General features: G+C 44.6%; 1 protein-coding gene across 1 annotated transcript in view; it reads right to left on the bottom strand.

Moving 5' to 3' along the window:
* Positions 1 to 21,950, bottom strand: part of LOC138487901 (NXPE family member 1-like) — a 244,701-nt gene that overhangs the window by 101,899 nt on the left and 120,852 nt on the right. Inside the window, exon 2 of the mRNA XM_069614527.1 lies at positions 970 to 1,075. Coding sequence (XP_069470628.1) covers positions 970 to 1,075 — 106 coding nt within the window. The remainder of the gene's footprint in view (positions 1 to 969; positions 1,076 to 21,950) is intronic.

The raw sequence follows: 21,950 nt of genomic DNA, 5'->3' as shown, positions 1-21,950 counted from the left end.
AAAAGAGAGAAGAGAATTTGATGGGGACAGACTCAGACTTCTGGAAAGGGAAACAGATTCCTTTGCAGATGGATCACAATTTAAAGAAAGAAAACCCGAGTCAGATGAAGACAGACTCATGTTTATTGCAATAGGTACAAGAGACTCAAAGGGAGACAGGTTGATAGCTACACAAAGAGAAATAAGAAAGTCAAGTGGAGACAGTATCCTATTTATGAAAATAGGCTCAAGAGAATCTGAAGGAGACAGACTATGTTTATATAAAGAGAAACAGCAGGGTCCTCTAAAAACAAATTCCTACTTAAAAAATAAGAAACAAGAGACAGACTCCATTTAAGAGAGTCAAAAGGAGACCTGTTTATAACTAAATTAGTAGAAAGAAGAATGTCAAATGGAGACAATCTCCTGTTTATAAAAATAGACCCAAGAAGGTGAGATGGAGACAGACAAGGTTATTTTAACAAGCACTGAAGAATCAAACGGAAACAGGCACATTTTTTAGAAAGGGACAAGGGAGCGAGGTTGGAGACAGACTAATACTTACAGTAAGAGACACAAGAGTCAAGTTTATAGAGGCTAATATTTATAGAAAGAGAAATGAAAGATTAGGTTGAAGCAAGGCAGACTTGTTAACATAAATAAACAAAAGAGAATCAGGAGACAGGCTCACGATTACAGAAAACAAAGCCAAGGGGCGCTTAAAGAAACAAGACTCGAAGAGACAGACTCATATTTAGAGAAAGGAACACAACAGAGGCTAATGTTTGAAAAGCGAAAGAAGAGTCTCTTGATACAGATTCATATTTATAGAAAGAGACCATAGACTGTGTGATGAAGGAGACTCATATTCACAGGAAGAAAAAGAAGAAGGTTTGGTGGAGGGAGACTGCTGTTTTACGCGAGAGTGGAGATGATGGGCGTTCCAAACTAGACAAAAGAAGATCTCAACCACACAAGCTCATCGCGTACCTGCACAGGTCTTCTCCACATCAAACTCAGGAGCAGGACAGTGGCAGCCAGAAAAAGCACCTTGTATGTGCACCTCTTAGAGACTTGCAAGGCCATGCCGAACACCCTATGGAGAGTAAGAAATTGACACCAACTCAATCCTTTTTTTTATAGTCAATGAACGCCCTTTATTGTTACCTGGTAGTACAAAAGAGTACGCCCCACACATCACTACTGGGAATTCAGGACAATTCCGTACACAGGAATACTAACTTCATTTGATGTCTAATGTGTAAATGGGGAGATTTATAAAATATGCAATGTTTTTTCACACATATTTGTCCCAATAGACAACAAAACAAAGTGAACAGGAATACATTTCTTCAAATACGAAAGGTGATCTACTGATAAATATAACCAATGGTCACTTAAATGCGTATTTTTGTTTTTTTAACGGTATTGGCGCAATCAATACAGACTGAGCGGTAACTATACAGCAGGTGGTAATTGGCAATTACAGTTGGCAGTCAAATACTGCTCATTACAAATAGGGAAACACAGCAAAATCCACAATGCTAAGCTACTGCAGATAGATTCGATTACCCGGATTGAAAAGTATTCCCTTGTAAATTGTAAATACCCACTAAAGAAAAAAATATCGTCTGACATGTGCCCATCAAAACAGCATCAATTACCAGTATCTACCCATGATTGGACTCAAGCAGCCACACTAAATGCAGTGGGACACGGCCCATCATATTAAAAACAGATTTTGGTGGGCCAGGCTGGTCATTTTCTGGAAAGTGCTGAGTGGTAACAGGGATCCTGAGAGGTGGAGGAGGTGCATAGTACTGCCAGACAATAGGTGACCCAAGAGACAAAGAGGGACCTTTAAATAAGGCAGGTGGAGAGCAGACACTACTAGGGCGAATGGGTGGAGACCACAAAGTTTGTGATGTCTGTAATAACTGTATTTTAAGTTTCTAGCTTCCATCAGAGAAACAACTAACACTTAGTTTGAACAGAAACTAAACAGATAATTCTGATGTGTCTACACTGGATACGGAGATGATATGTAGTAAAAAATACTGTCATTAATACTTTTTGCAATGTAAATTACACATGAATAAACACTTTGGGGCTCATTACAAGTATGGCGTGCGGGGAAAAAAATCGGTGTCAACGGAATTACTGCTACCTTTACTGCACCACCATACTACGAGTATGGCCCTGTAGTGGGGGATTTACTATTAAGCAACAAAACTGGACAGGTTGATTCCAAAAATACTATACACCCCTTCTAAATACTTTTCGATTGATTCATGTTCAATTTATTTTTCATTCATGTCAATATAAACAATAACATTTATAATTCCAAAAGTTATAACATACAGTGCAAAAGTCATAAACCTAGTAAAACAGGTATACATAATAAAATACATTACATGTATATTTGATTGTAACTCAAAACAGGGGTGAAGCGCATCCTATTGCTCAAGCCTAACTCTTTGATAAGGTAAGCTAAGTCTCTACTCGTGATTGTTCAGATAGATGTAGTAGTGTACATTTAACACTACTCATGTTCTTGGTTTGTCGACACACAGCCAATCCACAAGCCGACAGCCTTCAGCCGGCCCACTCACCAAAGCCCACCCCTCGGCTTCCTCACTTCTCCCTTTCTCTTCATCTCCAGCATTGATGCTGGAACACTCGACATCTGCTGCAACACGGACATCAAGAAGTGATCCGCTCCTGAACACGAGGCTCCAGAGTGCTTCCTTGGGAAAACCACAACGTTTCTTAGAAGGTCAGGTAGGTCCTCCCGCCTATCCGAATTTGTGGGGCATTTAGCACTATAATTTGCACAACACAGCCACTTGGCTGTTTAATTATTCCTCATGTTTTAAAAATCGATTGTGCACAGAAGGAATTAATTTTTAAAACTTGCCGCCTTTTTCAGTGCTGCCTCACTGGCCATTTCAATATGGCAGTTTCAGGATTTAGCACTGGTCTTGTCTTTCAGTGCAGCCAGTTCCTCCACTTATTGGCTCCTGGATCCTCTTCTGAGCTAATCCACAAGCTGGCAGGCTTCAGCTGGCCCACTCACCCAAAGCCCCACTCCTAAGGCCCCTGTCTATCCCTGTCCGGGCCTAGCTGGGCATTGTGGGCCCCACCATTTTGCTCAACTCATCAATATGAGGCTGGAGGCTTGGTAACTCATTCAGATGCTCTTGGGCTATGTGATCCCCCCTCAGCTATTACATAAGTGATGACTATTGCTATATTTGGCTGCATCATCCTCCAGACCTTGTGCCTCTCATGACAATCACTATAAACTATCTCAGAAGGCACCTCTTCCCTTCTCTTTGGTTTCCAAGCACCAGGTCACAACACCGACTTCCTTCCTGGACTTCGACTACCACTATCACTAACATTGCCTACAACCCTATACTGTTGTGCTGCTATACCTGTTGACCACAAACAAATATATAAAACACAATATTTAGCTGTGCTCACATCCTGATTGTTTTGCTGCTGCTTAAAATCGTTTTTAGCTGTGTGCACATCCTGAATGTTTTGCCGCTGTTTTTAATAGGTTTTAGCTGTGTGAACACCCTGACTGCTTTGCTGCTGCTTAAAATCGTTTTAGCTGTGTGAACATCCAGATTGTTTTGCTGCTGCTTAAAAATTCGTTTTTAGCTATGCTCACATCCTGCATTGGTTTTGCTGCTGTTTCTAAAAATAGTTTTTAAGTGTGTTCACACTGCTTTCCTGCTTTTCATGGGAATGTGCTGACTGGTTATCCCCTCTGCCCTATGTCTGGTCTGTTATCTGTTCCCTTACCCTTATCATTTCCCATTGTTTCTTCCCTATTCTGTTTGTGTCTCCCTGTGCGCTTGCTCCCTCCTTGCCTACCTCCTCCCACGTACCTCAACTGCTCTGCCTGGTTAAGTGTACCACACTCTGTGCCCTCACTATGGCACTTTCTACCTTCCCCATCTACTTCCCCATCTACTCTAACTGCTTCTCCATCTCCCATCCTTCAACTCTTACTAAGTCTGACAGGAAGAAACTCAAGAAGGAAATACTGGCCTCCAACCCGGGCCTTCCTATTTCTGACACCTACGTCAGTGTTTCCGCCAGAGAGACTCTCTCGGACATCCCCTTTGTCGTTCCTTCTCCTGACCTATGGACTCTCTATATGGCCGCTTTGCTCCCTCCTCACTTTTCCTCAAACATTAATGGTGGCACCCACTGGGAGGCCCTTTTAGGCTCCTTTTCTACCTCCAGGGCCATCATAAATGTCTATGGAAATGGTACCATCAACACAACCTCTTACTTTTTGATAGGCTCCTTCCTCGCCTTATCAACTTTCCTCTTTCCTCCTCAGTGGCTCCCTTGCCACCAAAACCCCTGTTAACTATGCTCGCCTTGGCTTGCCTGCCACCTACAATCCTCACCGCCTCCCTCACAACTCCCCCCTTGTCACTTTGAATTGTACAAGCTCCCTTGCCTACTCTCACTATACTGACAACCTTGTTAGCCTCTTCCACCCTGCTGCCCTGGCCACCCACTGCCACAACATCTGGAGCCCTCTTGCCTCCTGCGACCCCTCCCACACTAGCTCCCTTGCCATCTTCCACTATCCTGGCTCCCTTACCTGCACCCTCCTTACTGACAACCTTGACATCCTTGCCTCCTCTTCCTCCTCCCACCTCTATCTGTCAAGCACCCTTACTGCTTACAGGGGGGACCTATGTCCCCTGCACACACCTGCGTAAGTCTTTTTAAAGTGTCACCCTGATCTATGTTGCGACACTAAACTCTCGCTCTGCTGTCAAGCACTCCTCTGACATCTGCCACCTCCTTGAACTCCTGGATCTTGATGTTCTTGCTCTTACTAAGACATAGTTTAACACAGCTCTGTCACGAGTTATGACACACTTCTCCCTGAAGGCTACAAGATCCTCTTTGTGCCCAGACCCAACAGGCCAGGAGGTGGAGTAGCCTTGATCTTTCCAGAGTGGATCCCTGTTTCCATCATTCCCACTCAGACCTACTGCTCCTTGAAAAGCCTGGTCTGCGGGCTCTCTCTCTCTCCCCTGTCGTCTCTCTTACTCTGGCCACCTTCTATCGGCTGCCAGGCCAGTCCACCCTCTTCCTCTCGGAATGGGCTGTCCTGGCCTCTTCTCTCCTCTCCTCCTCTTTCCAACTCCTCCTGCCGAGGGATTTCAAACATCCATCTTGACTCTCTGAACTCCTCAGGACCTTTCCGCAACCTGTGGCACTCCCTTGCTCTTTCCATTCTACCCTCTGGTCCAACGCACAGTGCTGGCCCCACCTTCGATGCTCTCATCTCCACAGATATCCCACTCTCGATTCTTCTCACTACCTCACCTTCATGGACTGATCACCCTCTTCTTTCATCTCACTTGAAGCTCTCTTCTCCTTTAGCACTGGCACACCGTACACCACCTCCTGCCTTCAAGGTCATCCGACTCATGAAAATAATGTCAGTGGCTGCCTTTGCCTCCACCTACTCGCCTCCTTTTACTCCTGCAGCTGACTCCCACCCTGATACAGCCCTCTCTAATTTTCACAGTTCCATCTCCAGCACTCTTGATATTCTTGCCCTTGTCATGAGGGTCCGTATGAAGCCTGCCAAAAAGTGCAACTCTTGGTACGACTCTGATCTGGCTGCCCATAAACATAAGTGCAGAGCAGAGGAACAAAAATGTGGATCTTCAGGTGTACCCTCTGACAAACTGCCCTGCTGCCTTTGTCAAAGGCAATATATACTCTATATTCAAGCCTGCATCTCTGCTGCATCTGACAACATGGCCAAACTTTTTAAAGTCTGCAAGGAGCTGGCCAACCCTACTGAAGCCGCACCCTCTACTGCACCCAGCTAGGCCCTTTGCCACCAAAAGACAGGACATACTGTCCTCACTCTCGTCCGCTCTTCCGCTCCCCCTCCTACACCAACATCTCTTGGGCCCCCTTCAGCCATCCCCACCCTTCCCCCTCTTCTCTCCTCCCTCTCCCCGTCACACCTGATGAGGTCTGTGGATTAGTCTAGTCTATGAAAGCCTCACCCAAACAGGTGGACCCCTGCCCCTCAAAAAGTATCGAGGAAGATATTGACACTCTCACTCCAGCCCTGGCCGACCTTTGCAACCTCTCTTTTGCCATTGGAGTTTTCCCCTCTCCTGCATGGGATCGGTGAGTCAAAACCCTGATATAGCAGTTTGATTTTATAGCCGAAATTGAGCTCATCCGATGCCCCACTGATGGTGGTGCCCTAGACAGCCACCTAGAACTGACTCATTGTAGCACAGGCATGTATCCTAGTCTGTTCCAGTCTGTGCCGTGCACCTTCATGAGGTCAGGTTGTGGCCTCTCTAGAGATGGATGGAGGGAGATGGGGAGAGAAAGAGGGGTACACACTCACGAACACATAACACCGACATATGTATGAGACACAGTGTAAGCACAGTTTAATAAAGCTCAAATAAACAGATTATATATCAGGCCCAAAGTAAACATCAGAATTTGATACCAAAATGTCTGTCTGTAATTCAAATCTGTCTTCCAGTGGAAACCGTCTGATAAATGAAATGTGGATGCTATACTAAAAGAGAGATCTGATCTAAATGCTTCATTAAATGCAAACAAAAAACACATTTCAAGATAACGGTAAATTTGTCAAAACATATGTCGTCTCGCTCGTCAAAATCTAAGTATTTATAGCAAAAACAGAATAACTGAGACTTTATAACAGTGACGTACCATTGATGAACACAGATGTCTGAGACAGTGCTTATCTCGCTGAGCTCTCTTGATCAAACAACTGAACTTGAAGTAAAGTAGCGCTTTAAGTGGGCCCGGATTAGTCAGGGACCCCCAAACAGTCTCCAAAACCTGCTTCAGAGCCTGCTGCCCACTAACAAGCAGCAGATATCATTTCCGCAGGGGAGCTATGGATTTTCTAGGTGTGAACGAAATGCATCAAAGGCAATTAGAAGCTGTCCTCTGCTCAAGCAGAGCAGCTGAAGCCTCATCCCTGTAAACCAAGGATATAGAATATATATGGCTTTTGGTTGCAGAGGTTGAAATTTCTACACAACTACTCGCCAGAATAGAACAAATTCACTTCCTAAATGACTATCCGTCAGGGTTTCACCCAAAGTGTAGCATCGAGAAAGCCACAATCCAGGTGATGAAGGATGCTCTCGAAATCATGGATAAAGACAACTCATGCCTGCTCATTCTCTTTGCCCTCTCGACTGCATTCAACACATCAACCACTGCATCCTTGTCTGCCTCCTTGCTGACAGGATGGGATTCCCTGGCACTGTCCTGAATTGGTTTACCACCTACCTCTCAGGCAGACACCAGGATGTCCTGATGAGCTTGTTGTGCTCAACCAACGCCAGGTCTCCTGCAGAGTCCACCAAAGCTCCATCCTCTCACCAATCCTTTTTAACCTTTACAAGGAGCCTCTGGACACTCTCCTCAAAGATCCCAATATAGCCATCCACCAATACGCAGACGATACTCAGTTGTACACAAGAGTAAATACCGCACAGGACATCATCATTTCTGCGATTACGCAGCCATCATCCTGTCCTGGCTGGTGACTGCCTACCTCAAACTAAACCCAACCAATACTGAATTTGTCCGCATCGGTCCGCCTGCTAAACAAAAACTTGACCAACAATGGCTCAATGTTATGTGCCTAGATGGATATGATCCACAACTCTCAGACTCAGCAAAATACTTAAGCATCACCATTGGCAGCAATCTGGCATTCCAGAAACACATAGCAAAGAAGACCCCCCATCCTAAGCAAACTGCATTGTCTTCCGCTCCAATCCGGGATACTGTTCAAGACTGCATGTATCTTGTACAAGGCAGTCCAGAGTAGCACACCAGCATACCTGGCAGCTAAGCTCCATATATCTGGTGGTACACGGCCCTTGACAGCAAATTGACTGACCAGCTTGAATCACAACTTGTCTGCAGAGAGGACTCACAAACAATCCTTCTCTTGTCATGCACCCACCCTCTGGAACTCAATCCCGGTGTCCGCTCAGAATGGCCGCACAATTCTCCAAATTCGCAAATCTCGAAAAACATGGTTCTTTCTGACCAAGGACTAATTTCAATGGACACACATACCGAAGCACAGACCTCACAGTTCTGCACTACTGATAAAAGATTACCGCCCAAATGCCAGCTAGCCACACTCTGTACAGCGCTCCGCTGCTCTCAAGAGATCAATCTCACAGAACAGTAAAAATAACAGTAAGTTGCAGAGCACTTTAACTGCCATTTTTACCAATGCACAGGATTTTCTTTAATTTGCCATGCAAATTTGGGGAGCAGAGCGGACTTAACAAGACCACTTGCTTTTCCAGGTCCACCATGTTGGTTTTCCTTCAACATGTATTTTCATGCTGGCAGAAAACCAATGAATTCCTCTTGAATCCACCTGAAACTACCAACTGGTAAAAGCAGTTGGATTCCATAGGGATCCATTGTAAATGCCTTACATGGTCGGTAATTGCGGGATGTCTTTATACTTTTCCGCCAACTAAGTGGAAAAGTGAAGAGTTAAGGCGATTTCGATTTTATTTCACTCTTCACAATTCGACATGGCAGAAAAGTTAAAAATTGCATGGAGGAGACCTTTTTGCGTAAAAGTGCAAACGTAGGCAGCCCCCTTTGTGCAATTCACACGTTAAGAAACATGACTATCCAAACTGTTATGATAAAGAGAAAGCAAATGTACAACTGTGTGTATGAGACATAGTGAAACACGGGATGCTGCAAGATTGACCCTCGTTGATAGCGTCACAAAAGAACTGAGCTATTATCGATAGGTTTCATCCAGTCAAGCTGGTAGCTGTTAAAGAAGGTATTCACCATGCAGTTACGATGAGAACAGCCATTCAAAGGAAGAGGTGCATCTGTTTCGGTAAAATCATTTGCAACATTACACGGCCCACGGTAGCGGCCGTGTAGTTATGGTTAAGTTGCTGAACCCATAGGAAGACCACTTTTTGGGCGGCTTATAACTTTGCTCCCCCTGGAGGAATCCTCACCAAACTTTGCAAAGAAGGTATATGGCCTGCTATAAATTCTTTTGGCAAGTTTGGTGAGGTTTCATGCAAGGGGGGAGCAAAGTTATAGAGGGGTCCAACATTTCTTTTTTTCCCATAGACTGAATGGGCAAAAACTTTGCGCACGGCTACAGTCCAAATGGCTGGACGTATTTCAACCAAATTTGCGCCAGGAGCGGGGACTTGGTTCTGAAAGCGTGCTTTTGTGTGTTTGGTGGAAATCCGAGCAGTACTTTTGTTGCAAAGAACTGAAATGTACATCTAAAAAAATGTGCGATATCCGACTCCGCTCTGCGGACCCATTTCCCTGTTTGCTCCGTGGACAAATGTCTCATTGCCTTGCAGGACACCGTGCTGTTGGCGAACATTGGACACAGCCGTTGGTTGGCTGGAGGGAAGCGTGCTGTTCGTCAAAGTTTTTGGGAAACGCCACCATGGTGTTTCGGAGGACAGTGCGGCACCGAAAGGGACTGACAAAACATACTTTACACCATGTGGTGGTGGGAAGAATGGATGGAAAGGGTGGGGGAGTGAGAAGTGGTTGATCTGAGATATGTGATTATTAGGTGGACGAGGACGGTGGTGTGCCTGCAGTATCCATGCGTACTGCGCCAATTTGCTGGTCCCTGCGCAGGCGACTACCATGTGTGGTGAATGCAGGCAGCCTTCGTTACGGCACGATGGCTCGTGCTGCGACCTCTTACCTTGTTGACTGGTGGCAGCTCAATTGCAGAAGGGGAGTGCATTGCAAAACATACATTACGCCATGTGGTGGTGGAAAGAAGGGATGGAAAGGGGGAGGGAATGAGAAGTGGTTCATCTGAGATGTGTCAATAGGTGGACAAAGACGTTGGTCTGCCTGCAGTATCCGTGCGTACAGCGCCAGTTCACGGGTCCCTGCACCGCCGACTACCATGTATGCTGAATGCAGGCAGCCTTCGTTACGGCACGATAGCTGGTATGGCGACCTCTTACCGTAGTGACTGGTGGGAGCTCAATTGCAGAAGGGGAGTGCATTGCACATGACATGAACATTGTAATATAGCGTGTACTAGGGTGTGTTGCATGTGGTATGCCCGTAGCCCATTCGATGCAAGGATGGAGGCCTTGCACCGACAACTATGTGCCGTGGTTGCAATTAGGTTTCACATTGTTGCCTTCTGTGGGTGGTTCATCAACATTGCATACATTACTGATTCCATGGCTGTGGTGATTGTTAGCACATCCTACAGTGTTTACTCGGTGGCTGCAGCTAACAGAGTGCACAGTTCTGCAGTGTGTGCACTGGGTGCAGTGTTGGAATACTGTCAGTATAGAAGAGGGTAGGGTTGAAGTGCATCTTATATGTGCTTGGATACTGGAGTGTGTCAAGTGGGTGCAATATTGAGATAGTGTGTGCATAGAATTCGATAGGGGTGAACTGCATATTTCATAGGATTGGGTAGTGTCCATTGCACGGAGTGCTGACTACTGTACTGCACTATGAAGTATTGGTTTTGTACACTGAATAGAGTACTGAGAGCACTGTTGTGAGAAAAAAATTGGTTTGGATGGCAGTAACACCATACTATGTGAATGAAAGTGGGTATGGGTGCTGGAGGCTGTATTATGTTTGTATATTCTTCTAACTGTTGCATGTTTCCATGCATAGCTCTATTACAGTGCAGAGGTTGGGTAGCTGTGCTGGTGGCTGTGGTCCGTGTGTGGAGTGTGGTACTTGGTCACATGTTGCCATGCATGGCTGCATTACATTGCGGTGGGTGTGGGCAAGGCCTAGACTATTGGGTGCTTAGCACCCAATAGTCTAGGCCTTGCCCACACCGTCTGCAGCAATTAAGTTTAGACTGCATCTGTCAGAGGGTGCTCACCTTTACAGAATGGTTGTGGAGCACATTTTAGACCAGAAGTCAGCTGACATGCATATATTGTTGGTTGGTTCGGTTGGCAGTAACGCCATTGTATTTGAATAAAAGCCGGTAGGGGTGCCGGAGGCTGTGTTAAGTTTGTAGATTCTGCTAAAAGTTGCATGTTTATATGCATAACTGTATAACGGTGCAGAGGTTGGGTAGGAGTGCCGGTGACTGTGGTACTTGTGTGGATTGTGGTACTTGGTGACATGTTGCCATGCATGGCTGGATTATGTTGTGGTGGGTGTGGCCAAGGCCTAGACTATTGGGTGCATGGCCAAAGGCCATAGGCCATAGGCCATGCATCCAAAATCCAAGGCCTTCACCACACTCACCGCAGTTTTGACTGCATCTCTCAGAGGGTTGTCACCTTTACAGAATGGTTGTGGAGCACATTTGACTCTTCATAGAGCACCAGAAGTGCGCTGACATGCATATATTGTTGGTTCCATGGGTGTGGTCATTGTTACAACATCCTACAGTTTTCGATGTACGGCTGGGGATTGTGCAGTGAAAGGTCCAGCAGTGTGCCCACTGGGTGCAGTGTTGGAACACTGTCAGTATGGAAGAGGGTTGGGTTGAAGTGAATCGCCTATGTGCTTGGATATTCTGGTTTGTGTAGCTTCCTGGGAGTAGGCCCAATGTTGTGAAGATTGTGTGGTTTGGTTGGCAGTGACACAATACTTTGTGAATGGAAGTGGGTAGGGGTGGCGGAGGCAGTGGTATGTTTGTGAAATCTGCTAACTGTTACATGTTTCCATGCATCGCTGTGTTATGGTGCTGGGGTTGGGTAGAAGTGCCGCTGGCTATGTTACAATTGTGGATTGTGGTTTCTGGCATGGCTGCATTATGTTGTGCCGGGTGTGGGCAAGCAGTAGACTCTTGTGTGCATAGTCAAAGACGTGATGGGTGCCGCTTTGGATGATTTTGGATGCTGAAATAGTGGATTTTTTTCCACAACTTTGTACTGGAGGTGCTTTGGACATGTACTCTGAGTGTTCAACGGTAAATATGGAGTGCTGTCCAGAAATTATAGTGTTGGATGCAGAGTTCTTGGCTGTGATTGGTGCATCCGAGCATGAATATTTCACAGTACTCAATGAGGGATTGCTTGAAGAAGAACAGTGGAGAGGGGAGAAGGACTTTCCCTGCTTTAGTGGGGTGTAGCCCTTGCTGTAGCTGAGAAAGCACATGTGCCACATCCTGCCATTCTGAGCATGGTGGGGATGCAAATGGAACTGCAGGGATTATGGAATCAGGTGTCAAGGGTGTGGTTCACAGGAAGGGGCAGTACTACTTTTTCCCAATGCTCTCTGTGTAATGAGGTTGGTAGAGATGGAGCGGCGCACAGTGCTGATCTTGGGTGATACCTTTGTACAAGATGTGCACAGGTATGCCGTGCAAAGAGGCTTTGCTGCTAATTTCGGGTTGGAAGGAGTGGTTGCTTTGTGGGCCAGTCTCTATGAATGCAGTTTCGGCGGGATGGTTCGCCTTTGCTGATATGTGGCCTCTACCATTACTTTTAAAGTTGTCGTGGTGCATTATGGAGGTGTACATTTGGGTTACATGTTGTGTGGACATTTGCTCTCTCACCTGAAAAAGTTGATGAATGCAGTTATGCAGATTTTTCCCACTGCCAAGATCGTTTTCTCAACCATTCCACCAAGAGCAGTATGGGACCATGCCGGTTTAATTTGTCCCCAGCCAGAGCTCCAAAGGTGTCTTATAAACAGAAGCATGGCTGCATTTATGTGCACAGATGGGATGTTCGCCACCCACTATGAGAGCATGAAGTAGCAAAATATACACTGCTTCCATGCAAATGGCATTTCTTTGAACGCTATTGGCCCCCTTCCTCCTTCCTAGCATGCAAACTCTTGATTCCGTAGTAGTTTCAGGATTACACATGTCACATCCGGCCATTTTCAGGATGGGAGCCATGGAAATGGGACTGTGGAGGCTAAGGCATTGCTCGATAAGGTTTGTGGTTATGATGGTGGAAAGTGTGCAAGGTAAGGGACAGGCATCCTGTTTGTATGCATGCACTGTATGTACTTGTTTAAAGTTGGTAACATGCATTCAGTGCTGCTTTTGTGCAATCATTTTTGAAAAGTTCGTAGTAAGTGGGGTACTGCTGAAAAAAAAATCTGTGACATGTACAAGGTAAGTGGCAGGTATCTTGTTGTTATGAATGCAATGTGTGTATGGTATCATATGATGTGAAATTGTATGATATGGCATTTATAATGCGCCTATACACAAGTTTTGCAAGGCGCAACGAGGCAAGGCAGGGGGAACAGAGGGTAGACAGAGACAACGAACCTTCTAGACAGGTGTCACTCAGATCGCCCAAGTGGATGGTAGGGGGAGGGGAAAGTACAGTACATGGGAAGAAGAACAAATGATAATAAGTAAAAATACAGCCCGATTGTGCCAAGTGCAAGGATAAGTGCAGACATCAGGTGATGGTGGAACTGTTACGGATACAGAAAACAGTCCCCAAGTGCAGGGTTTGCCAGAAAGGCAGTGCAGGGGTGCGATTGGCAGGGGGAGGGGGTCTGGACCCAATAGCAGAGAGTGGCCAGGTAACCAGTGCAGAATCAGTTTCAGCCAGGAAGTCAGCAGGGGAGAGGAGGGGAAAAAGCAGAAGCAAAGAGAAAGGCTTTGAGGTGCTTACAGAACTGGCGGGCGATAGTTCTCCTCAAGTTTCAGGGAGGCAGGGAGGCTGTTGCAGAGGGAGGTCCCAGCGGAAGAAAGAGATCTACCTCCAACTGGTTTCTTGCAGAAGCGACTGACCCTGAGGGAGTTGGAGGCGGATGAGGGAAGAGCTCGAGCAGGGAGATATTTAGGAAGTGAGAGTTGAAGGTATTGAGGTCCCAGGGCCCAGAAGGCCTTGTGCATAATGCAGAGGATTTTCACCTTATTCCTTGCAGCTACTGGGAGCTATTGCAGACATTTCATTCCAGGAAAGATACGATCCCTGGGCTTGAGGCCAAGGACAAGTCACGCAGTCCTCTTCCAGATGAGTTGCTCAGCGCGGAGAGTAGAAGCAGGCAGATTTAAAAAGAGGCTGTTGCAATGTCCAGCCTGGAGAGAACCACAGCTGTGCAGACAATGACCTTTTGGGAACTTGCTTTAGGTTGGTGTGATACATTCAGTGCTGGTTTTGGTGCCATATTTTTTACAATTTATGTAGGAGATGGGTTAGTGGGGAAAAAAATTCATAGCATTGTCGGAAGGAAAGAAGAGAGTTCCTGTTTCAATATTACAATGTATAATATGCGTAAATGAAAACATTGCAAGCAGATACCATTGAAGTGCCACTTGATGGTAGGGGATGGGAGAAAAAACAGTATGCATTTTAAGAAAGTAATGGACACTCAGTGGCAGATACCGTGCCCAGAGACACTTATAACAGAGTTGTGAACATACAGCAGAAAAGGTATTCATACCTCTATTTTGTGTTGATGGGTGCTCATGTGAATGAATTTGGATGCACAAATCGTGCAATCTTTTACTGACCTTTCTACTGGACGTGCTTCCAAATGACAGGACACTTGCAGGCTGAATTTGTAAGTGTACATATGAAGTGTTGTGCAGAACTGACAGTGTTAGATGTGAACGTCTTGGATGGCATTGGTGGATGCTTGTGTGACTATTTAACAGTACCCAATGAGGTGGTGGTGGACAAAAAATAGTGGAAAGGGAAGAAGGACTGCTCCTGTTTTACTGGGGCGAACCACACGCTTGTTTGAGGAAGAATTACTGGCTACTATAGGTAGTTTTTCCAAGGACTCTTCAGCTTTTGTTGTCTTTGGCGACATCAATCACTGGTACAATAACCCTACAGATGAAGAAGCCAAGGACTTGAAAATGTCCTTGGAATCTATCGAGTTTCAACAACAGGTTCAAGCTGCAACCCATAACTTTGGTAATATAATGGACTGGATTATGACAAAAAACAAGAAATAAACATCCTGTTAATTTTAGAATGCACCTGGTCAGATCATTACCTTGTAAACTTCATGTGCCTGACACAACCTCCACAGAAATCTCTGTTAAATAAGATTAAGCCGCTTAATACCTGGCGAAATCTGAAAAATGTGGCACATGAGGCCTTTAAAGAGGTAATAGGTCCACTTCTACCCTCCTTACAGGAGCATAACTCCCTTGATAATTTTACCAATTTATTTGGGAAGGCTACAAATTCTGCTTTTGATACCCTAGCCTCCCTTAAACCAGCGAAAATTAATAATTCCACAAACCAAAACAATTGGTTATCAGGAGACATTTTGGAAGCTAGACATACTAAGCGGAAAGCTGAATGTCTCTGGAGAAAAGCCCCGTCTGCTGAAATGATGCTTAGTTATAAACAGACTGTTAAACACTACAAAGGTGTGATTTTCAATGCCAAGGCCAAAAAATGTAATGAAAGGATTCACCATGCTAAATCCCAGTCCAAATAAATATTTACCATCTTAAATTAGCTAGAAAATGCCCCAGTAAATAGCCAGGAACAAGAAAGCAATGTTTGGTGTCAAGCAATTCATGATGGCTTCATAAATAAAACAAAAAACGCCAGCAGGCTATTGAAGAACAATGTAAAAACTTTTCTAATGACACTATGACATCAGTACCTGTAGTTCATCATGCCCAAACCCTGAATCCTTCGCCTTTGCAAGGGTATCGGAGCTGGAATTTCTTACAATTACCAACAACTTGAAACCCTCTTCATTTAAGGGGGATGCCTTTCTGGCTAAGCTTTTCAAGGACTTCGCAGAGACACTGGCACAGTGGGATGATCGCTTTGTTAACCAGTCATTTGGTTAATCATATGTCCCAAGTAACATCAAAGAGGCATGCATCACTCCGCTTATAAAAAATGATAATCTTGATCCCTCAGTCCCTGGTAATTTCAGACCTATAACAAATGTGCCGTTTCTACTAAAGATAATTGACAAAATTGCATACCAACAGTACCAAAAATTTGTAGAAGAAAATAATATTCTCGCAGATGAACAATCATGTTTCTGTGCCAACCATGGAACCGAGATGGCTCTTTTGGATCTCCAGTCTAATATGCCCTCTATCATTGCAAAGGGAAATCCAGCTTTATTGCTCCTGTTAGACCTTTTGTCGGCCTTTGATTTGATTGCCCATGATCTCCTTGTTGAAAGACTAACAACAGTCGGCAGATGTTCCCCCGCTGCAGTAAAATGGTTTAAATAATTTCTGGGTTCCAGAATGGCAGCAGTTGTTAAAGGGAACCATACTTCACAAAACATTCTGTTGCTCTGTGGTGTCCCGCAGGGTTCTTGTCTACCACCCCTACTTTTTAACCTATTTTCTAAATTGCTATGTGACAAGCTACGTAACCTCGGTGTCAGATTTATGAACTATGCCAATGACACCCAGTTGGTATTTACGCTGTCCAGAGTTTATGAATAACGAACAAAGAATAAGCAAAGTGTTTCTTGCCATACAGAAATGGATGGCAACAAACTTGCTAGCCCTCAATGAAGCCAAAACAGAACCATTGATAGCTGGCACTCCATAAAGGTTAAAGAAACTAGAGGACCAGTACCAAAGTTTTAAAATCAATACCAATCATATCTTGGTATCTGAGTCCGTAAAGAAATTAGGCATCTTTGTGGATTCTCATCTATACTTCAAGAGGCATGCATCATATTTAAAATCCTTGTGTGCTTTCTATTCCAACCTGCTATGGCAAATGTGCCCTTATCTATCAAAGCCTAACATTGCAGTGATTGCTGGGGCTATCGTAAACTCCAAATTGGACTACTGTAATAGTCTATTAATGGGCACATCAAAATCCAATATAACTAAAATGCAAATGCATTCAGAATGGAGCAGTCACGGCCGTTAATGGGCTCAGTCAACGTTCCAAGATTTCAACTGCCAGGAGGAATCTTCATTGGCTTCCGGTTGGACAAAGAATAAAATTTAAAGGCTTAGTTATTGTCTTTAAATGTCGAGCTGGTATCGCACTAATTTACCTCTCTGATAAAATAAAGAAAGCTCCCATTAGGAGAAACCTGCGGTCTAATGGTAACTGTGACCTATTTCAACCCCATCAACGCCTAAAAAGAGTTGGCAGTACCAAATAATTTCTGGGCCCCCATCATCTAAAACTCTCTTCCTGTAGCCATAAAACATTGTGAATCTTTTAATATATTCAAGAAGCAACTTAAGACCTGGCTATTTGACGAAGGAACAGCGTAACCACTTATCTCTCCAGGCTGCTTCATGAAAATCAACACCCTGCCATTCATTTCTCTGTCTGTATCAATGTCTGCCCATCCTGTGAGCGCTGTGAGGCCCTTGGGCGAACGGCGCTATATAAAAACTAAGATAGATAGATAGATAGATAGATAGATAGATAGATAGATAGATAGATAGATAGAGGCATTTGGCATGTTGTCAGCAGAATGGATGACCCTATAATGTGATTGCCCAATATTAGTTTAGAAATTGGTTTCTTATTGGGTTTATCCAATTCACACCAACATAATATTTTCAAAAGAAGACATTTTAATTGTTGGGTGGACAATTTTAATTTCTTATCGTCCGCAATTTGTGCTGAACATTTGAGTTACAAGCAAATCATTTTTTATCTGTATATCTTCATTACACTTGGGTTAAGTGTTTGGATTATTCCTTACATGTTGTAAAGATCAGTTTAGAAATCTTTTTTCATACTTGTAAAGATCAGTTTAGAAATCCCAGATACAGAGAACTATTTAATTAATTCACAGTCCCTTTAGAGCGTCTGGTAACTAGGTCATTTGACAACTTCTAGTCTGCCAATCTCCACCAGGAAGCACATTCACTCAATGATGACTTCCATCTGACTTCCATCTGCTTATGAAAAGTCCCATTGTTCATTGTAGTTCATGCTGTTTTTGCCATCATGCGATTGCTGTTGACCTTGGCACAAGTTCATGCTGAATGGGACTTTTCAGTTCATCACAGAGCACATGCTCCATAAGGTTCATAAGTGAACAAGTTAGGCAAAGACAATAGAATCTGGTAAAATATCTAAAAGTCTGTTTGAAAAAGACACCCTAAGGGGATTAGGGTTGTGATGTTAGAAGGGTCTGTTCAATCTTATCTCATGCATGTATCTCTCTCTCTTGTCTCTCTCTTTCTCTCTCTCTCTCTCTCTCTCTCTCTCTCTCTTTCCTCCACTCCACCGTCTAATACTACTGTTGCAAAACATATTTTCTCCCTGAGCACTCTTTGACTTCGATAAACAAAAACTTACTTCGATGACAGTCACTGAAACCTTGATTCCCCCATCATGAGATTGCCATTAAGACTGCTCTCCAGACTGATTTCAATATCATCTCCCTCTCCCCACAACAAAACAATGCAGAAGTGTTGGTGTAACCATTAGAATGACAATCCCCTTATGTCTTTACTCCCTCCTCCTTCTAACAAATCTCTGTCCTTGCTCCTACTACCCTCACTGCTCTACTGATTTATCCCCCACTCTCAAGAATGTGTTCCCTGATCTCAAAATACCACTTTGGATGTCCCAGGCATCATAATGGGGGACCTCAACCTCTCAATTATGGCCAAGACCCATCAACTGCTGCTGTTCTCCACACTCTCTAAGTGACATGATTTCTGATCTCCAGGATTACACTGATGAAAAGTAGCTAAACGGTCTAGGTAGCCCCAACTCTTCTACAAACCAACAATGATCCCATTCATAGAGGCAAAACAAGCAAGCTAAGATATATATCTGCTTGCCTTTCGTGGTAACATTGACAGAGGGAAGGCTATACTCTCAAGAGGGATGTCAATAGGATCCAGTAGCAACCCAAACAGCAAAGTAACAGAGCTCCAAAATAAAGGAATGTCCAATCAAAGTTATATACAAATATAAATAATTTACTAAACAAATCAATTGTATAAATACCCATTAAAACACTTACAAAAACCTACCCATGTAAAAGAAGAAGAGGAAATGCAGAACAACATTGCAGTTGCACTCTGGATATGTTCTCCCATTCAAAGGGGAGGGTTTGTTCTGATAGAGTCTCCCCTTCAATTAGGAGAGTTTATTCTGATACAGAGTCTCCCCTTAAAGAGGGAGAGTTTATTCTGATAGAGACTTCCGCTTCAAGGAGGAAAGTTTATTCTATTAAAAAATCTCCATTTAAAAGGGAGTGGGGGGTTATTCTGCTACAGAGTCTCCCCATTAAGTGGGAGAGTGTATTTTGCCACAAAGTCTCCCTATCAAGGGGGAGAGTTCATTCAGCTACCAAGACTCCCCTTCAAAGGGGAGAGTTTGAACAGATACAGAGTTTCCCTTTCTAGGGGAGAATGTATTCTGATATAGAGTCTCCTCTTCAGGGGGCAGTGTCTTCTTATACATAATCTCCCCCTTCAATGGGGAGAGCTTATTCTGCTATAGTGTGTCCCTTCAAAGAGGAGAGTTTAGCCATCCCCATTTAAGGGGGCCAGGGGGAAGTTTAAGAGGGAGTGTTTATTCTGATACAGAGTCTCCCCATTCAAGAAGGAGAGTTTATTCTGATGCAGAGTCACCCCGATCAAGGGGGAGAGTTAATTCTACTATGGAGTTTCCTCTTCAAAGGAAAAGAGTTTATTCTGATAGAGACTCCCACTTCAAGGGGCTGGGGGTTACTCTGTTAGAGTTTGCATTTGAAGGAGGAGAGTTTATTCTGATACGGATTCTTCCCATCAAGGGGATGGGTGGGGGGGTTACCTGATGTAGAGGCTCCCTTTGAAAGGGTGAGAGTTTATCCTGATACAGAGTCTCTGCCTTCAATGGGAAAATGTATTCCGATACAGATTCTTCCCTTCAAGGGGGAGAGTTCATTCCACAGAGTCTCCCCTTAAAGGTGGATAGCTTATTCTGAAACAGTCACCCCCAACATGTGGGAGAATGTATTCTGACAACCAGGGCCTCATTACAAGTTTGCTGGTCCTGTAACAACGGTACGGGTAAGGTTGCCGGGTACCATTGTTACCGGACCGGCAATCTACGAGTTCTGCTCGCGGGTGCCTTCCCGACCCATCAGGTCTGACCTAGCGGGCGTATCGGCACCCGTGAGCAGACCTCGACGGATGCACTAGCACCATTCATGAATGGTGCCGGTGATGGTTCCGGTGCATCCGGCCTCCCCATTCCCAATTGAGTCCAATGGGACTCAAATGGGAATGGGGAGTAATAATTACTGGCACCCGGCTATGGGGATATACCGGGTCCACCGGGGCTGGAATGTCCCGGTAGATCCCCATTGCCGGGTGCCGGTAATTACATGACTCCGGCGGCAGCGTTCCGGTATTTACCACCATGGCTACCGCCGGACTCATAATGATGCCCACTGTCTCCCCATTCAGGGGGGGGAGAGTTTTTTCAAGGGGGAAGTTTATTGCGATGTAGAGCCTCCGCCTTCAAGGGGGAGAGTTTATTCTGATGCAGAGTCTCCTCTTCAAATGAAAATAGTGTATTTGATCGCGAGGATCCGCCTTCAATGGGAAAATGTATTCCGATACAGATTCTTCCCTTCAAGGGGTAGAGTTTATTCTGTTACAGAGTCTCCACTTCAAGGGGGAAGAGTTTATTCTGATACAGAGTCACCCCTTCAAAGGAAGAGAGTGCATTCTGATACAGTCTCCCCTTCAGAGGGGTAGAGTTTATTCTTTTGCAGAGTCTCCACTTCAAGAGGGAAGAGTTTATTCTGATACCAAGTCTCTCCTTCAAGGAGTAGAGTTTATTATTGTACAGATTCAACCCCAACAAGTGGGAGAGTGTATTCTGCGACAGATACTGTCGCTTCAAAGGGAGAGTTTATTGTAATACAGAGTCTCCCCTTCAACAGAGGAGTGTTTATTCTAATACAAAGTCTCCCACATGAAGGGGGAGAGTGTATTCTGTTAAACAGTCTCCCCTTCAAGGGGGAGAGTTTATTCTAATACAGGATCTCCCCTTTGAAAGAGGAGAGTTTAGTCTGACACAGACTTTACCCCTTCAAGGGGAGAGTTTATTCGGATACAGAGTCTCACCCTTCAAGGGGGAGAGTTTATTCGGATACCAAGTCACCCCTATCAAGATGGAAAGTTTATTCTGCTCTAGCGTCTCCCCTTCAAAGAGGAAGGTTTATTCTGATACAGCAGTCTCCCACCTCAAGTGGGAGAGTGTATTCTGCTAAGAGGAGAGTTTATTCCGATAGAGACTCCTGCTGCACGGTGCAGGTATTCTGTTACAGAGTCTCCCTTTCAAAGGGGGGGCTCAAAAATATTTTAAAACAGACATCTTCTTTTCCTGACTGGAGTTTTCCAGAACCCTCTTTAGAAGGGTAGAGACACCTGTTTTAAAAACGTCCAGGTGGTGCAGGATTTGAAATGGGCATACATTAATTTATTGTCATGGGGGAGAAAATATTTTAAAACAGAGATTTTCTTTTCGTGACTGGACTTTTCCAGAACCCTCTTTAGAAGGGTAGAGTCACCTGTTTTAAAAACGTCCAGGTGGTGCAGGATTTGAAATGGGCAGAAATGAATTTATTGTCATGGGGGAGAAAATATTTCACAGGGGAGAAGAATAAATTGACCCCGGGAGACTTCACTTTAGAATTAAGTCTCCTGGGGGAGGGTTTACTTTGTGACACTGGCCCTGTCATGACCTGTAGCCACTGGCCATGTGGGTCAATTTCAAAGGGCTATACTGTCCTGCACAGGATGGGCTCTCTCTGCAGATGGGTCTTGAAGTCCTGAGCAGGGCTCCATTCTTTGCAGCACGCTGTGCATTGTAGGAAGGTGTCCACGCCCACACCCTCAAGCTTGGTGTATACATGTTGGACATCCTTAGCAAAGTGATCTTTTGCCTCCATCAGAGACAATCTGACAGTGCCTGCAGGTGAAATCGAATCCTGCAATGACGTAAAACAGGCCCATGCTATTCCAGAGTGTGTGC

Source organism: Ambystoma mexicanum, chromosome 9 (assembly GCF_040938575.1).
Source record: "Ambystoma mexicanum isolate Mex_15411 chromosome 9, UKY_AmexF1_1, whole genome shotgun sequence".
Lineage (NCBI taxonomy): Eukaryota > Metazoa > Chordata > Amphibia > Caudata > Ambystomatidae > Ambystoma > Ambystoma mexicanum.
Note: the sequence above shows the minus strand (reverse complement) of the source record. Positions and strands in the feature narration are given on the sequence as shown.